The sequence below is a fragment of the Callorhinus ursinus genome, unplaced genomic scaffold (assembly GCF_003265705.2).
Source record: "Callorhinus ursinus isolate GAN/ISIS: 27379988/994484 unplaced genomic scaffold, GSC_fseal_2.0 scaffold63, whole genome shotgun sequence".
Taxonomy (NCBI): Eukaryota; Metazoa; Chordata; class Mammalia; order Carnivora; family Otariidae; genus Callorhinus; species Callorhinus ursinus.
In genome coordinates this window covers 5,176,229-5,195,365 of record NW_027397125.1, presented here as the reverse complement: position 1 = coordinate 5,195,365, position 19,137 = coordinate 5,176,229, and the positions used below count along the sequence as shown (strand labels likewise).

Here is a 19,137-nt window from a genome sequence, read left to right as displayed (position 1 = left end):
ACTGCTTCTGGACAAGGCAGTATTTCAAAGATCTGAAGCCCGACTTCTAAACCCTGTAGTTCAAACCTTCGCCACAAGGGGCGCTGGGCTTCACAGCACCACCTATGGATCAGATTCAGAGTCAGAAAAAGGTGGAAAAAAGCAGACCCCAAAGGAAAGCTTTTCATCACAGCCAGAGAAACAACTGTTAGGAACAAAATGGAAACGCTGATAAGTATACCTTAATTATTGGCAAAAATGAAAAGTAAACAACACGTACCTATACAATGCCACATACCTATACCTCCAATTTTGGATGAAATTGAACTAAAAGCTGTCAAAGAAAAGAGTATAATCAGATATTATATAGAACTTGCCATAAAATTAGTAGTATTTCCAAGTCTGAATTTTACACAAAATCATATCCCTGTCCTTATTTCCATAACAAAATAACATCTTACTGATTTTGCACCGTGAATGATCTAGAGAAATTTGTTTAATTGGTCTATATATATTTATTTAAGTCCAGTCCATGCCATTCTATAATGATGAATTAAACACATGTCAACCCTGTCCCCATGAAGCCTGCTGTGTGGTAATAAAGGAGATATTTAAAACATACACATATAGGGGCACCTGGGTAGTTCAGTCGGTTAAGTGTCTGCCTTCAGCTCAGGTCATGATCCTGGGGTCCTGGGATCAAGCCCCACATAAGGCTCCCTGCTCAGCGGGGAGTCTGCTTCTCCCTCTCCCATTGCCTCTCTCCCCCATTAGTGCTCTCTCTCTCTCTCAAATGAATAAATAAAATCTTAAAAAAAAACACACACACATATATATAAATATATGACTAGTATAAATTGTGTTAAGAACAATAAGGAGAAAGAACTGAGAATAAAGGAGAGAGAGAAATACAATTTAAATTGGCAACTCAAGTACAAGACCTTGAAGCCAATACTTGGGTGTAAAGAGATTGGCTGGGAGAGTGCTTGCCAGGAAGGGAAATGGGAGATTCTCCAAACCAATTAACATCCCCATTCAATTTGAGGACAATATTTATAATTAAATTTTAATGGCAATCTAAAATGTACTTTTTATGTTTCAAACCCATTCTTATCAATATGCCACATGCAATTTTAGAACAAACACTAGTTATTATAAATACAAAAGTTTCCTTGATGTTATAAAACTAAAAGAATTCCATTCATCCCATAGATAAATTTCCAGTAATAAATTAAGATGATATATGAATATATTAAAAATTAACTGCTCTTAGAAGAATTTTTTAAGACGATGGCTTCAACAGTTACTCCACTAACATTTAAGATACTTGTAAATACACCAATCTCATTATCTTGAAAGACGAGATTTCACTTTAATTTTTTTACTGATTTTTCTCTTAACTACTTGACCATAATTTTATGTTCCTTCTAAGTTTAAACAAGGAAACTTTACAACTTGAGGGGGCAAAGCTATTGTACAAATTAGCAGGAAGGGTTTTGTGTTTCCACTACATTTTCTGGGTTCAATCCCACAAAGCATAATTTACTGATAAAATGGGAGAATTCTGCCCCTTGCTTTCTCGTTCTCGGCTCTTCATCCGGCAGCTCTTACCACCACAAACCTCGAGCACCGTCTCCTCAATCCCCGCCCTTCCCTGACACAGTGATCCTGGTACCATCTGCTCTCTCCTTCCTGCCCCTGCCCCCAGGTCTCCTGCTTCTTGCCATTCCTAAATCACTTTCCTTCTTGATATTTCTTTGCCTTTGAGTGCTCCTGTATTCACAATCTGACATTAGGTTAGGAGCAAGAGAATATGTAGGTGATCTTCAGAGTTGCCGATGAAAATAATAAAGCAAACTTTCTGCACTTGTCTCTAGTTCATACACCTGAATATACAAATGGAACATATCAAGTTCATTCCAGAAGTCCTATATATTCACCTGCCCACTTTTCCTTTCTTCTGATGAGTTTCTACACTATGAGAGCAGCAAGAATGTCATGGAGAAAACAAAGATGATAGATATAATGTAACTTGCAAATTGCAACTTGCTTAGGTATCTGATCCTTCAGTTGCTAAAGGATTTGGATTTTTTTAAAACCTGCCTGGGTGGCTCAGTCAGTTAAGCCACTGCCTTCAGCTCGGGTCATGATCCTGGAGTCCCGGGATCGAGTCCCGCATCGGACTCCCTGTTCGGCAGGGAGTCTGCTTCTCCCTCTGACCCTTCCCCTTCTCATGCTCTTTCTCTCATTCTCTCTCTCTCTCAAATAAATAAATAAAATCTTAAAAAAAAAAAACCTGCCTAAAAACCGAGATAGGAGCAAATGGTAGGATTTCTGGTGACTGAATTTGAAATATCAAAATTAAAGCTCAAGCTGCTAAGAACTCTCGAATAGGATCATGAAGGAATGAATTTCAGACTAGAATCTAAAGACCAGTGTGGCTATTCCTACTTCAATCTGTGCATAAATTCCTGTAAAAGTGCAGAGTGGAAAGCTATTCTGAATATCGGCAGTTAAATTATTCTTGTGAAGTTACATAGTGTTTCTATTAGCCAGGCAGTATTTTAACGCTGACAACAAGCCTAAGAAGTAGGTATTGTAGTCATTCCCATTTTACAGATGAGGAAGCTGTGTCCAGGGTCACTGAACCAGCAAGAGGCAGAACCTGGAGTTTAGCTCAGGCAGTCCTGCTCTGGAGCCCATTTTCCTAACCTGTCAACCAAACCGTACTGTTTTTCTAGAATCTCCTGCTTCTCCTATAGAGTCAATGGGAAGTCTTTGTCCACAGAAAAGGCCGAAGAAGAGTTGCCGAATGTGCCTACTATGCTCTGCCTCTTCAGGCCCTGCCCATCTCGGGCCCTGGACGAGAATGTGTCCCCAGGCTCTTAGCGCATCCACAGCCTCCTGAGCCATGAAATTGTTTTGTAAGTGAGAGTGCCTTATACATCATAAAATGGTGAATATGAAGCGCACTGACATTCAGTTGTCTCTCATTTACCCTCTTTGCTCATTTTCACCCCATGACCAGCAAGTTGTCCCAAGTTCTGAGCACCCCATGTGTGGACCAAGATGGTAGCATCCCAACTGGCCTCCGGGACGCTTCTCCTCTCATGAGGCCTTATCTCCTGCACAGTGCTGCCATGCTAACCTTCCTTCAATAGTATCTTCTTCACAATGCTTCTCTGTTCAAAATTTTCTGTGCCATTCATTTCCTATCTGAAGGAGGGTACTTGAGTGGAGGGTACTGGAGAGACTATCGTTAAAATGGAGAGAAGTGGTAGCGGTGACTCCTTTTCTGAATTCAACTCTACAACGCTCCCAATTATTACATTTGAAATCACTTTTCTTCTGTACCTTTTCTTGTATAGAACATATTATCCCTATTCTGCTCCATAAGTATGGCCCACAGTCCAAATGAATACAACATTGACCCATTTACCATCATCACAGCATCTCAACTCCTCCCAGATTTCCATGAGTATTTATGATTCCCCTCTCCTTGCTGGGAGCCTCTCCTGTCTGTCAGACCCCTTTTCTCTGTCCTGCACATTCCCAACCTTTATTTGGGGTCTTCCCCTGAGCAGACCTTTCAGTCCATCTTAGCTCAAATCTACCTGTTACACCAAACCCTTCCAACTACACACCCCTCACTGATGTCCTTCTCCACACTCACAGGATGTGACAGATAAATGCTTTACTGGCATTTCTCTTTCTACTAATAAATTTGAGCATCATTTAAAATGTTTATTGACTATTTTTGTTATTATGTTGCTCTTCTATAACTGTTCATTCATCTCCTCTACTCATTTTTCTATAGGGCTTTTAGATTTTCTTTTCACTATTAAAGAATTTTTTATACTCTAGATATAAAAATGTTCTCATCATTTGCATTACAAATGCTTTTCCAAATATTTGAAGACCACTGCTCTTCTTTCTACATTTTAAAAAGCTTTCCTCAGACACTTCCTTCTCCATAGACAATCCAATTTACTTAATTTATTCAAATATTTAATTTGATTCAAAATGCTTAAAAAGTCTGTTTGGATTCTAGCTGGAATTGCATGGGATTTTTTTTTTTTTTTAGAAAAAAATTTTCAAATTTTATTTATTTTCTTTAATAAACTCTACCCCCAACTTGGGGCTCAAATTCACAACCCCTAGATCAAGAGTTGCATGGTCCACTGACTGAGCCAGCCAGGTGCCCCTTGCGTGAAATTTTTAAAATTAATTTTGGAAGAATTAACATTTCTATGATACTGAGTACTGAGACTCCTGAGCTAGAGCATAGTTGGTCTTCTCATTGGTTCAGATGTCATTTCATGTTCTTCAGTCCGATTTTATAGTTTTCTTCATTTACACCTCTCCATTTTGAAATGTCATCCAACTTTTGCAACTTGAGGAATGCATATTTTCAAAAGTGAAAACACCGTAACTATATAAAAGTTGCTTTTGATACTTTTATTTTTAACTTGGCAAATATTATCATTTTCCATTAAAAGAGTTTTAATTCTATTGTTAGGTATGCCTAACTATCCTTTTATAGCTTCTAGATCTCCGGTCTTTTTAAGACCAACTCTGTCATCCCTATGTGGTATATATATTCTCCTGGGTTTTCTTTTAAGATTTTAAAATTATTTTATTGTTTATATTCACATCTCTAATCCATCTGGAATTCATTTTGTATATAAGTTAAGATTCAGGTCCAATTTTATTTTTACTCTGATGGATGGACAGTTATGTCAGCACCATTTATGAACTAATATAACTTTTTTCCCACTGACTTGAACCAACACTTTCATCATATATTAAATTCTTATACATATTGGAATCTATTTCAGGATTTCCTATTCTATCCTACTGATTATTTTATCTCTTACTGTACTAATCCCATATTGATTTAATTTCAGTGGTTTTATATTATGTTATGGTAACCCATAACTTAAGTTCTCCTTCACTGGTCTTCATTTTCATACTTCTAAAGGCTCTTCTGAGGCATTTCCTTTCCATTCAAACTCTAAGATCATTTACCCATATACTTGAAAAAATCTATTGGCTTGTAATTGAAATTGCATGACATTTGTATATTAATTTGGGGAGAATCGCAATTTTTATCTACCAAGACATTCAGCCAAAAACATGACGTGTCTTTATACTTTTTCAGATCTTGTTTGATGTTCTTCCATAAGATTTCAAAGTTTTCTTCATTTGCATCACCTCTTTCTTATTTTGTGATTAAATTAGAGCATATGAAAATCGATATTTTATTACCTAGTTATAAACTGTGTGTATGTGTGTATAGATAGACAGCAATCTAATTATTGACCTAATCTAATTTAATTGACACCACGATTGCAGAATTCTAGAAATCCTAGGAAATGTGACAACATGGCTAACCTCATTGAAAAATGTTAGACTTTGAGCCGGGAGAAAAGAAAACTTTGTTTTGCGCTTAAAATTGGACTCATTTTATCTTTTACTGAAATTTGTAATTATTGCAATCCTATCTGAAATGGTTTCAGAAACATTATCTTTGCATATTCTTGCAATTAAAGATATTATCTAAAATGAAATAGTTTTCTGTGCCACTAGAAACAAAATCTCTGAATAAAATCATTGTGGAATCATCATTAGAGTCTTACTTGACTAGAAAGTTTAGAAGCTTCCACAGCATGTTCGAAATCTGGTCTTCCAATTACAGCAGGCTCTTTATTCATTACTCCTTGCCCCTTCTTGTATTCTGCCTAAAATTAATAAATAAGAGAATGTTAAATATTTCTACTTTCCAGTGAAGAATTATATTAATATTAGCTGAAATAAAATATAATAGACCCTCCATCCATAAAAAAACATTCCTTACAATACACCGAACACAAAAATGCTGACTGGGAGAACAGAAATTGACTTAGTGTGGTTAATTAAATTCAACTTTTTTTGTAGTAAATTAATTATTAAATTTGCATCTATGTATCCTGTCATCATCATGGTGCTTATGTATAAACCCTGAAAAAAAACTAGGAAAAATTACTGGATAATTGAGATCCTGCCTTCTGCAGACAGATAGCTTGTATGGCTCCTTTCATCTTAGGAACTGATTTAACTCCGTTTGGTCGGCATCAGGTTAAATCTTGTAAATAGTTATTAATTTTTAAGTGAGTATAGTCTCTGTTATTCAAACATTTGGTCTGTGTGAAGCCATCATTTTTAACCAGGGTGCAAGTTATGTTTAAGTAAAATGGTATTAACCAGTAAGGATATCTTGGAGAAGATATGACAAGAAAAGAGCCAAAATGTGTAGAAAATGTACAAGGGTAAATGGTGGCAAAAAAGAATCTGCACAATTAACAGTAATACAACAGAAACAAGGCCAAGTGAAGTTCTTTGGGACAGGGAAAGGTGAGAGACCAGATGACTAACAAAGTTGACTTTCAGGCTGAGGCATTCGAACGTTACCTTATGCCCGAAGAACACTTACTTCTCTTAAATTATGACAGCATTAGCCATAGTCAAGGTGAATTTGGGCAGTTTCTGCATTCTGAATAATTTACACAGTCAAATGGATATTTCAGATAAAAAACTTGAGATGTCATTAATTCAGATTGATTAATTTCACTAATTAAATTAACCATTCAACCACCAAAGTCATGTGTTAATCTCCTGAAAAAATAAGAAATCATTTCTGCTCAAGATAAGAAAGAGAGATTACATTGCTTATGATCTTGGAGATCTGTGTTGCCATCTTGATGTCTGGTCTATTGAGATCCGCACGGTACATGTGGGTGTCCTGCACATCTTTTCTATAAGAAATCTGATCAAAGAGACAGTTTTGATTGAAAGAAAGAAAAAGAAGAAATTAGTAATTTTATAGAGCTACCAATCTTAATGTCTATAACATCATTTATCCTTGCCATAATCATCTTAGAGAACCCACTGACCATAAATTATTTTTTTTAATTTTTTTATGCACAACATTTATTTGAATAGATACATTATTTTCTCTCCCATACCTAAGTCTCACTAGCATTACTGCATATGAACTGGATTCATACAACCTAAAAAATGTGAGCCCAAGACTTCGGAACAAAACCAATCTTACAGAATCTTACAGAATTCTTACGGAATTATCACCTTAAAAGCACGTCATTACGTGTAAGTGTGTATGTACATATTCACATACAGAATATCCTCAACAAGGGCTTTAACTTGCGCATCACACAGTCTCAACCCCCAGTGGATGCAGGATAAGCCCAGTACATGAGTGTAGAAAAATCACTTCCTGGGGTGAGGGTGTGTGAAGCTGCTCCTCTCCAGCTCTCTCTTCTTTTTCTGACTGGACGCTTAAAATGCCCATGTCTGGCAAGTCTAGTCATGTGTACATACTTGTATTACCTAGCAAATATCGCAATGACTTGAGCCTCCAAAAATAAAAGCAATGACATTAAGGAACATCCATTCTCTGAATGCACATGAGATACAATCAAACCAAAGTGTGGAAAATAGACATTTAAAGAGAAAAATGCATGTAAATTTTACCAAATGTACTTTAGACGATGGTGGTTATTTAGATTAACTCCACTGACAAACAGGAGGCGAGACCAGATGAGAACTGGTATAACGTCCCACAGTCAACACCTCACCAGTCTGTCCATTTCCCTGCTTCCTGAGGTCAGTCATGAGCTGAAGGAGTATTTATGTATTTTCCAGATGTAATTCTATTTGGCAATATCACCAGGGGCTGGTCGACTTGCCCATTACAGTAGTTCTATTAAAGTTCTAATGCAAAGGGGGCAGCAATGGTCATTTTTAAGACCATTTTTTCAAGGCATAGAAAGGTAAAACATAGAAATGTAAAACATCATCAATACAAAATGCACAATTAATTATATTTGTACAAAACAAATATTTCTATTGTTGCCTGCAGACTTTCTACAATAGCATCATCTAAGGTACTTACTCAAAAATTAGATTCCTGAGGTCCATCCCCAACCCTACATAATAGAATTTCTGAAGAATCTGCATTTTAATGAATTCTCCTATTAATCAATACGAGCCAGTGTTCTAGATAATATCAATGTATCTTGTTATTTTCCTTTCAGTCTTGCAGAGTTAAAAAAACATTTGTACTTTCTCATTTCTTTCAAAAATAATATCAGGTATAAGAAGTGAAAGGCTCCCTATGCATTATATTATTTCATTTCAGTGAAATATTTATATACATTTCTATTTACTCTTTTAAGGGCTTGCATTCACCTCACCACCAAGACTGTGTTTAAAACAATGTTTATAATCATGAATCTAGCAAGTGAACACAACTTCAATAGAATTAACATAATTTCAGCAAGAACATCTGTTTTCTTCAGTATTTCTGTTCTCATAGGCTTTACTGTCACAAGTAATTCAGGTAAGTTTTGTGCACACAGGTAGCAAAAGAAACATGAAAATGGGCTGAAAACTGAGTTATATTATTGGGTGAATTTTTTAAATCTTTAGGGGTTTAAAATTAAGCCAATTTCATTGGCTTCAAATAACAACACCCTCATGCACCAATGATGGCCAATCAACCTCCACCTGCACTCGGTTAAACACAAGCTGTGTAAACAAAAACTGACTCTCAGGTGAAAACAAACCAAAATTACTACCCACCTACAAGACTAACTGTTTCTGAGTTACTGCACTCATACAGAAACCGCAGGGGGGTAATGTCTTTTTGTTTAGAAAAGAATGAGGCTAAAAATGGAAACCCTTACTTTTTGAAAAGAGCTGCAACCTTCCAGAAATCTAAGCTTTGTATGGGTTACGTAATTATATGCTGCTCAGCCTTATGACTGCGTGAAGAGAGGTGAGGGGCACAAAGGCAGAAGGAGCAGGGCTCTGAATAGGGCCCCATCATCCATGTAAATTGCAAATTAGAGGCCGGCATATGTGACTCAAAACAAATATTAAGATTGACAAGAGCTGCAAATTCAAACAAGCGGACACCACAGAGCCACACAGGAGAACAGCACGGGAGCCCGGTCACTAGTCAGATCTTCCAGAATACCACTGCGTGGGACATCCCACAGGAACGGGGCTTTACATGGAGAGGCGCAGAGCGGTAGGCTCCTGGTCTTCACTGTCTGCAAGGATGTCTGAACTTGATGGTGTGGCAACATGGCTGCCTAAGAGTGCTGCTCATCTTCCTCCTCCCTAACCCGGGTCTGAGGGAAGCTTGCCTGACATTTCTCAAATATCTGCACTATGTCTTTGCTCCGTTCTGCAGTCTGTCAGAACCCAGGAAGAATAAAAACAGTACATGGTAGAAGAGAGGTGTGGCAGGGTGTTTTTTTTTTTCTTTTCTCTATTTCCTGAATAAATTCAACCCCTAAGTGCTAATGTATTGGAGCAAGGGACTGGCCTCCATTCTTCAGGCTGTCTTCTCATGACAAGATGGTGTTCTGTATAATACTGTTGAATAAGAAGAGAAGAAGAGAAGAAGAGACTCCTGAAGATCATCAGCCCAGGATGGGTGCAAGCTTGAGGGTCAATGATTGATTTTACCTCATTTTATTTATTTATTTATTTATTTATTTATTTATTTATTTATTTTTAAAGATTTTATTTATTTATTTGACAGAGAGAGAGACAGCGAGAGAGGGAACACAAGCAGGGGGAGTGGAGGAGGGAGAAGCAGGCTTCCCGCTGAGCAGTGAGCCCGATGCGGGGCTTGATCCCAGGACCCTGGGACCATGACCTGAGCCAAAGGCAGATGCTTAACGAATGAGCCATCCAGGCGTCCCTTACGTCATTTTATTTACTGTTTTGTTCCCTACTGCATCCTCAGAGCATGGAAGGAAAAAGCAGGAAGGGGGAGATGGGAGGAGGGAGGACAAAGGAGAAGAGAGAAAAGAAGGAGAAGGGGGAAGAGGAGAAATAATAACACCAATAATAATCTCCACTTTCGACCACTTATTATGGACCAGGTAGCGTATTAAGGACTTAATATTCACCGCCTCACTCACGCATTTCTTGAATGTATGACTCTAAGGATTTACATCCCTTACACCAAGTTCTGTCTACTGCTCTTCTTTTTCAAAATTTTTCTTAATTTTTACCTATTTATTCTCATTAATGAACATTAGAATAATTCTAGTCAGTTCCACAAAGGAAACAAATGGAACTTCAGTGGGCATTGCATGCAACTCAACCTACAAAACAACTCAGGGAAAAATCTCTCAAAACTATTTCAGTCTGTTCCCAAGAGAAGAAGGTGTATTTCCCCACTTCTTTAAACCTTGTATTATGCCTTTCAATGAAGTTTCATCATTCTCCTTCTCGAGGTCCCACATGAGGCAAAAAAGTAATTATCATATGCTGATCATTTCCTTATACCTTGATCTTGTATCCAAGATAAACTGCCTTTTCTTTTTAATAACATATAACAATATATAATCTTATCTGTAAAGACTGACTGTGGTTTCTTCCTCAGGAACACCTGAAATTATTACCATACATGCTTGATCTCTTCCTCCTTTTTTTTTTTCCCACTTAATTTCTTTCCTGGCCCCTTTCCACATATCTGGGTCATTTTCCTAAGTTATGCCTCTATAATGGACATGTGTAATTTCTGTATCGGCCTGGGGTTTTTTATTTGGAAACTGCCCCTCCCTCTCACTCTGTGTGATTTGGTGGGGCTGTCCAAGGCAGCCTACTTTCTTGGCGACAGGGGTGGTGACATGACAGGTTGTCCAATCAGACATCTCATCCCTTTAGAAGCCACGATCAATTAGAAGGCAGACACATAACCCAGGGAGGGCCAGAGTCACTGATGGATCTGAGGCTGGAGGGAGAAAGGGCTTCTGTCCTTCCCTCTGGAATCAGCGGCTCTAGGGATGATTTAATTCTGGAAACACCAGCTGTCATCTTGAGACCACCTAGACAGTCTGTCTGAAAGCAAAGCCATGACATGGGGAGAGACGAAGAGTCCCAGTGACACTGTGAGCCTCTGGACCCAGGTACACCTAAAGGTAGCTTGAATTTCCAGTTATGCAAGCCAATAAATTTTCATGTTTTACTTAGCTAACTTGAGATGGAGTTCTATTGCTAAACCTAGAAATGCCCAATTAACACAGTCTCCGTTTCAGGTTTTTCTGCAGTGTCAAATCTGTTCTTCATTGCCTCCAATAAAGATATTAATTCTATCAGATTTGTTTTGGAATTTCTTCCTTGTCTCACCATGTTCACTTTGTCCCTCAGTTTGTACTTTCATCATTTTATTGTCTTTTAATCTCAGCTTGTTCCTTATAATCTTGATCTTTTTTATTATGTTCAGTTAGCCAACATATAGTACATGATTAGTTTTTGATGCAGTGTTCAATGATTCACTAGTTGTGTATAACATCTTTTACTTTTTTTTTTACATCTTTGCAGAGGGTCCAACATGGCAGGCATTGTTCTGAGCACTTTACATGCAGGAATGCATGAAATCATCATCCCACCCTTGTTGTGCTGCATTGTCTGTGTCCAACCGGGCTTCCTCAACACTCCCTCCCAGGACTGGAACTAGTTATCCACAAGCCCCTTCCTTGTATTGTTCTGAGTTGGGCTTGGTCAATGAGAGACTCAGATTTATGTCCTTGGAGATGCCAAGATTGAGAGATGAGGGGACAGCCAGGATGACAGCCACAGGCAGACCCCCGTGGGGGAATTAAGGCTGGGGAGCAGACTTAGAGAAGTCAAACCCAGCTGGCCCCAAACCATCATTCCCCTTGCCACTCTGATGAAGGTTAACGTGATTCTTGGTGAGAAGAGACTAGAAAGGATTTACATCTTAAGTTTGGCAGAACAGAAGGGCGTAGTGGGGCCTGTATTTAGTTATACTCTTGAAGCACTCGTGCAGTCATTCCCAAGACATACTTTTATCCTAAACTCTCACATTAGAGAAGCCCCCAGGTATCTCACATAGGCACAAGGACTGAAAATTCTATCCCAGGCTTATTTCTGTCTGGGCATCCTGTATGTAAAAAATGAGTAAAGGATTAGATTATAAGTATTATTTTTATGAGAGAATGTAAACCTTTTATATACAGGTAAACCTAGGATCTGACATTCATCAGAAGGCAGAAAAGTTTTCAATCTCCTAAAAGATGGGAGTAAAATACTGAGCGGCATCTTTCTCATTATTATTGTTGTCATTGTTTATAAAAAGCATTTTAGAGTTGATAGAAGTTTTCTTATTCATGAGTTAATTTTACCACCACCACAATCTTGTAAAGAAGGCAGAATGGGTATTACTAACTATTCTTGTCTCAGAGATGAGCAAAACACTAATGTATCTATTTTAATACTAACTCCCAAAGTGCTGTTACTATAAGTCACATTGGGGAACCACACAGAACCATGACAGCCTCTCTAGGATCATTTTACTGATTTATCTCTAAGCTTTTTCACTTTCCGATGGAATAGAAATTTTATCTCCTGATAAGTTTTTCTTACCATTAAGAAAATATATATATCATTCTTAAACATGAAGTCTCTTGTTTCCCCTGCTGAATACTTCCTTCCAATACACATTGAATTGATTATATGGTGTTTTAGAAGAGTTTACCACTCCAATTTCATCACAAACCACATTACTTACAAAACTTAAGATGGCAGTTCAAAATTTGTTTGACTTCCTTCAGAACTATTGGGTTTTGCATCCCTGATAAGATTGATGAGAACTAATAATGTTACTGGGGTTTTCATTTTGAGCCCATCTTTAGGGGAAAGTAACCGGATAGATTATCTCCAGTTTCTCTAATTACATTAGAAGAATTTGGCAGGGGTACATCCTTTAAGATACGAAAGGATTTAGATTGGCTGTTTTTAATCATTTCTTGATTATAGTATCAACAAGATAGGTAGTTATATGGGTTCAGGATCATTTTGAACATGCCCTTCTGACCTAAATGCTTCTTAATATAAATTTCACATACAGTTGGCCTTTTTCTCAATCTAAGCTCTGTTAATTATTTCAAATTGACTATGAAATCATCCTAACCTTTCAAATCACCCTTTAAAATTGGAGGGGGACCAAAGAGGACTCATATTTTACAGAGCTGCTCCTCTGCAAAGCCCTTTATATATATATACACCATCTCATTTAATACTCGCAAGAGCCCAGTGAGTTGGATACCACTGCCCCACTTTACAGATGGGAACACTGAGATTTGGAGATATTAAGTAACTTGTCCAAGATCATACAGGCAACATGTGGTCTGACTCTAAATTCCTTTTCTACTATGTGCTACAGTGGAGGATATTCGGATAAATGATCTCCCCTGCCCCGTTCCATGCTCACTGAATTGGGGGGGGGGGCAGAAGAGACTAGTGCCCCTAGAACGACTAGTCTTCCTGTTGAAACTCTGAGTTACACAGAGGGGAGAATTCAGTCAGCCCTCACAGAAGTCCTCTCCCCTTCCTCTTCTGCTTATTCAGGCTTCTAAAGGCATGAGGGAGAGAACAGTTCTGAAAGGAGAAACATGCCCTTTGGCCCATTGATAAATGTTCTAATAAAAGTTTGAGCTGAAAGGAGGCAGAACTTAAAAGGTTTAAACTGCAGTTGGCCCAGTTTCTTGGTTCTCTAACAGACACTAGAAAGCTGACTTGCTTGGGTTAGCATCTAGGAAGTTCTTTATTTCAGATGCTCATATAAAATCTGTACTTTTGCTTTAGATATAATTTGGTCTTTATTTTCCTACTTTTTTCTTCTAACAGAAAGTATGTGTGACTGTTATCTTTATTATTGTTATTATCTGTAAATAGTTGCTCCACAATTCAAAACACTGATTTTATATTTCTTTTTTTTTTAAGATTTTATTTATTTATTCATGAGAGACAGAGAGAGAGAGAGAGAGAGAGAGAGAGAGAGAGAGAGAGGCAGAGGGAGAAGCAGGCTCCCAAGGAGCAGGGAGCCCGATGCGGGACTTGATCCCAGGACCTTGGGATCATGACCTGAGCTGAAGGCAGACGCTTAACCATCTGAGCCACCCAGGCGCCCTGATTTTATATTTCTTAATTGTTGTTTAATGGTGATGGTTAAAGTCTGATCCTTGATAAACTACAATAAATTACAATTTGCTTTAGGAAATGAAAAAAGAAAGCTGACTTGCTCTTGGTAGAAACATAAAATAAAAAGGTCAGCAAAGATGCCTTATTTCTAGGCAAATCAGATATACGTGTGACAACACATTTTCTTTCAAATTAAATCAAGTCATTTAGAGGCATCATGTAAAGGGACATCCCACATTACGGAAGGGTAATTCTATTAGTAGATTCTCTGCAAATGGGTTTCGACAGACTGAAGTATTGTGGGAGACAGAGTTTTGTCTTTTGTGGAGATGCACTAGCCTCACCTAACAACCAGGAGAGGTACTTGCTTTCCTGTGGCTTTCGAGACCTAGGTTTAAATTTCATATTGTAGGGACAAAAAATGTATTCTTCTAAGTGCCCTGACTCTAGGGGAATATCAGCTACTTCACAGGTAAAATACAAATATCATTCTCACTTTAAATCTGAGTAAATAGTCTTAAACACTTTCTAAATCCTATTATATGTACAAACTTTGCATGTGAAGGTCGAGCCGAGTAGGCAGAGGAGTGTAAGTAAATACATCCTTCTCCCATAAGTACACAGTATTGAATGGAAGAGAAAAGGCCTTTATACTCTATTCCCTCAATCCCTCAATCAAAGACCTTTTAAAAGAAAAGGCAGAGTTAAAATAATAACCCCTGCTATATGATAAGGAACTTCCGTATTTGAATTTCATTGAATTATAGAGTTGGAAGCAGCCTCCCGAGGGTCCATGTAAGGCGCTCCAGCCCCTCCCGGGCCATCACTGACGCCTTTGGTCCTGCAGCGCCTTGAATCTGTTGATCTAAATCCTGATGATAACCTATTTTGTCCCACATTTTTAAAATTTCATTTAAAATCTCAACCAATAGCCAATGCCTTTTAAGAGGCATCTAGAAAAGGTGGACTTGGGAGTTTGACTCTTGCGACTCATTTTCTTCATCTACAGAATGGGGACTCCGTACAGGGATTTTGTGAGAGTTGGAAACAATGGGAGTCTCGGCAGAGTTCCCGCTGCGCAGCCAGGCTAAGTGGTAGTAATTACGGTTATGACCATCATTCTGTAAGCAAACTGTTCTTACGAAGCATCCCCTTCAAATGGCCTTGCTGGTAATTATAGACGTGTAGCTTCCTCATCTCTCATCCAAGTTAAACCATCTTGGGAAACTGTCTTGGTACTGGCATCTTTTTACACATTGGAGTGAAAATGTAAAACCTCACTCCATTTGTACTTAAGCATTGATCTACTGCAATTTAATACCAGATAACTGTTGCCATCCTGGAAAGAGATACTGCACAGCCGAGGCTCTGGGGACACAACGTCAGCCAAGCCGCATTCAGTAAGGGAGCTAGGTGGTGGGACAGAGCCCATTGGAGATGACAAAGTTGTTTCAGGTAGTTTCCAAAGAAAGGGAGTTTCTTGACCCCAATAAGGCAGACGCCTTTATCTGAACTGATTGTAGCCCGTAAAGAACCTAATGAACAGTCCCTACATGCCTCCTAGAGAACAAAGAACTCCTAATGGGGAGACAAATGAGCTTCCACTGAAATTTCAGGAAGAAATTATTCTTCTGGGCCACCGGGATAGTGGTGGTCATTGAGCAAACACATGGAAGTTTTGATGCACCTGCTAACTTACAACTTTATAATCTTCTAACTTACAACTTTTAAAAGAATTTATTTTCTCTGGGTCTGTTTCCTCTCCCTTGGCTTCTGCTAAGTCAGCCATTACGCATCAACTGCTTTCATGTTCTCCATAGGTCTTAAGTTTGACCATTTGCTCTCCATATGTGTTCCAAAAGAGTAGTGGGGTACTATCTCACTAGCCTTTGTGAGTGACTATTCCCCAGGCCAGTGGTTTCTGGTGTCCTTTCTCCCAGTTCTTCTACAATTCTAGACTGGAAACTACAAGAGCTTTACCATCAAGTCAAGGGCACTCTAGGAAATGCCAATAATCCAACAGGTCCAAAGCAGAACTTCCAATATCTGCAAGGACCTGACATTTTAAAGACATTCTACAAGGTTTTAATGACTTTTGGTAGAGTAATTCAGATGAATTTATGACTGAACACTGAGAGATTTAAAAACAAGAAATTTTAAAGTTCTTTTTGAAGAGGAGAGTGGTGATATGTAAATTGCAACAATATATCCATTAGCCCTGATGTGGGTAACCATGATTTACCAGAAAAACATGACGGATGGTGTCCTTACATTACTCTGGTGTTTATTGACCTCCATGGCATGTTTGATGTCAGGTGGCTCCTTCATATGGGCATAATCTGAGAATCCTTTGGCAGCATCGTGTTTCTGCTTATAAGCAACCTTTAAAAACACAAATCATTGTTAGTTTTTTCAGGAGTATATTACATTCTTACCTGTTAAATTTCAGGTTTTGCTAGGAGTTTGTGTATTTGAATCTCACACTGATGGTCATATTTGCCTAAGCCTCTACAACAAGAGAATATACTCAGTGCTTTAAGGTTAGTGCTTCAGGTTAGAATCCTAAATCTGACTCTTTCCTGTTTGTTTCAAAAGTCCTTGACCATATGCACGCTGGAATCCCCGCTCATATTCAGCTAGCTTAAATCTCAGCTACGGTTTTGGGAAACCTTCCAAATCTATGAGCTCTTAGGGTCATAAATGTCCAAGGTTTAAATCTTGGGAAAGCAACTGACAAAGTGGGGAAAATGACCAGATATTTAAAGGCAAATTTTTCATTTTTAATTAATGGTTATGACTTTTCTGTAAGCACACTATAATATAACATAAACCTCATTAAATGCCTCAACCTTTGGGAGAAAATAAAACATGCATGCAGATTTCTGAGATATGTCAAGGTCTGTCCTCTGTGAGGGAAGTGAGCATCATGCCAATGTCACCCATTGCTACCATTTCAATTTGTTCCCTCCTGCGATGGATAGAAGGCATGAGAATGATTACTTCAAAAGTAGAAGTAACCAAATCCAATGATAGAGTTAGGGGAAAAAAAAAATCCAGAAGACGACAAATTATCCCTTTATTCGCAGTCTATTCCATTATCCTATGTATTTCCGTTGCAATTTTCAATTACTTTTGTTTTATTTTTATAGAATTACTTATTTTCTATCTTCTGTCACAAGAACGTAACTTATCTAGCTCGGTGAATGCTCAGAACCCAAACTAGTGCCTGGCCCAAAGTAAGGATCAATAAATATTTGCTCAGTGAATGAATGGATAAAAATAAAACAGGAATGAATGAATAAATTATTTTAAAATTAATTTTAAATAGATATTAAGTTTTATAATAAAAAGATATTAAACAGAGTTAGAATAACTCGACACAGGAGAATAGAGGCAATTTAAAGAGAAAAACTAGAAGAGTAGTCACAAGAACAAAATAAGATCTAATTTTTAACGTAAAGGAATAACAGCTCAACTTAAGGAAAAACTTTTTACCAATACTAGCTCCTTGAGAGCTATGCCTATATCTTCTTACACATCTTTTAATATCCTGTGCCTCTCAAACTGAATGACAGAGAGTAGAAATGCAATAAATGTTTAGCAAAAAAGTGAATAAATAAGTTTATTATTCTCATGAACTTAAAGCCCTCATGGGTTTTAATAAACTGTATTAACCATTCACTTAACTTAGATAATATACTTGTCTAGAGGATTAAGGTGATATTTACAAAACTAATTTTTAAAAACAAAATCATCACCTCTTACCATAAAGAAAGAAAGCCATTTCTTACAACTATCAATATTTAAATCTCCTCTCTGGTTCCCCCACCAAGTTCTTCTTGAAAACATTTACTGAAATGGAACACACGCTGGGGTGTCACAGTCTCTAAATTGTGGAAGCTTTGACACAAAGCCCCTCCCTTAATGAAGCCCCAATATGTCCTCCCCTGGCAGCTAGTTCACCGGATGGAACTTCAGGTGTGGGTAAACAGCTGCCAATGACTCCCATTTCTCCAGATCATCTGCACAGAGTAAGGTCATGAGCCCCTGTACCCCTAAATGCCCTCCTCTGCACAATTTCCAATTAATCCACCCTTTCTTAAGATGCCCAGAATGTTCCAGATATGGTCTCACCTCTCTTAATTAGAACTGTCCAATTTAGTCTGGGTTATGATTTCTTGTGTGCTCGCTATTATTCATGTATGCATAGATCACAGTGTTTTCCTTCTGATAACTACGTTGAGATTCCTGTCACCTGGTGTCCTTAAGCCTTGTTCAGTTCTGCCCCACTCTGTCTTCACATCCGATCCGGCATATCTAGTTGATTATCAGGACTCACACGCAGCACCCCCATGTTATTCCAGGGATCACTCATTTTTTTAGAGTCTGTCCATTGATTTAATCCATCAGGATATCTAATTCTCACGAACATATCTTTACATTTTTACCAATTAGTTATGTTAAATAGGAAACCCATTAAGGACCTCCATTTAAGTTGGCAAAAACCATTATGTCAGTTCCATTACATTCTATATTATAACTTTGGAGGAAAGGAGGAAGAGTTTAATGGGTGACCAGGTCTATTATGCCAAGAAGAAACCTTTATCAGATTTGTTTCTTCTTAAATAAAAGGTGATAGCATGTACCTAGCTCCTTTTTGCTGGGTGCCTGGTTTAGTTTGTATGACTTGTGACTTTATAAACATAATCAATGCAGCTGATCATTTAGTGGGTTATCACAGAAATGGTGAGTCATCAAGCACAATTTTAAAAAGCACTCTTTCTTTAAAAGCCTCTGTAATTTTCTACTTGCAGCATTAAAAGTCATTTCATTTATAGCTACAACGAAGCACCACTTTAGAATTAAGATTACATCAAATTGGAGGCAGCTGAACTTGAATTTATCATATTAATTTTCATCCTTAAAATAGCTAATGGAAAATCATGTCAAGCTAATAAATTTTCTGATAAATTTGATTTCTTAGGATTTGTCATTATTGTTTAGCATTTCCCTAGATTAACACTGTTTTCTTCATACCTTGAGAATCAAGGTCGCCTTGCTACTGGATACCTAACTAGTGGAGGACACTTGTAATAGTCTTATATACTTATATATAAATATGTTTATAAAAGT

The 19,137-nt window shown here is 37.8% G+C and overlaps 1 protein-coding gene across 13 annotated transcripts in view; it reads right to left on the bottom strand.

The window, feature by feature from the left end:
• NEBL (nebulette) overlaps nucleotides 1-19,137 on the bottom strand; it is a 340,529-nt gene that overhangs the window by 84,357 nt on the left and 237,035 nt on the right. For 11 of the 13 annotated variants that reach the window (XM_073885609.1, XM_073885613.1, XM_073885607.1 and 8 more), the window contains 3 exons: nucleotides 16,276-16,386; nucleotides 6,683-6,784; nucleotides 5,619-5,720 (listed from right to left, as the gene is read on the bottom strand). The exons of the other annotated variants lie outside the window; for them this stretch is intronic. In XM_073885609.1, coding sequence (XP_073741710.1) covers nucleotides 5,619-5,720; nucleotides 6,683-6,784; nucleotides 16,276-16,386 — 315 coding nt within the window. The remainder of the gene's footprint in view (nucleotides 1-5,618; nucleotides 5,721-6,682; nucleotides 6,785-16,275; nucleotides 16,387-19,137) is intronic. 13 annotated transcript variants of the gene reach the window in all.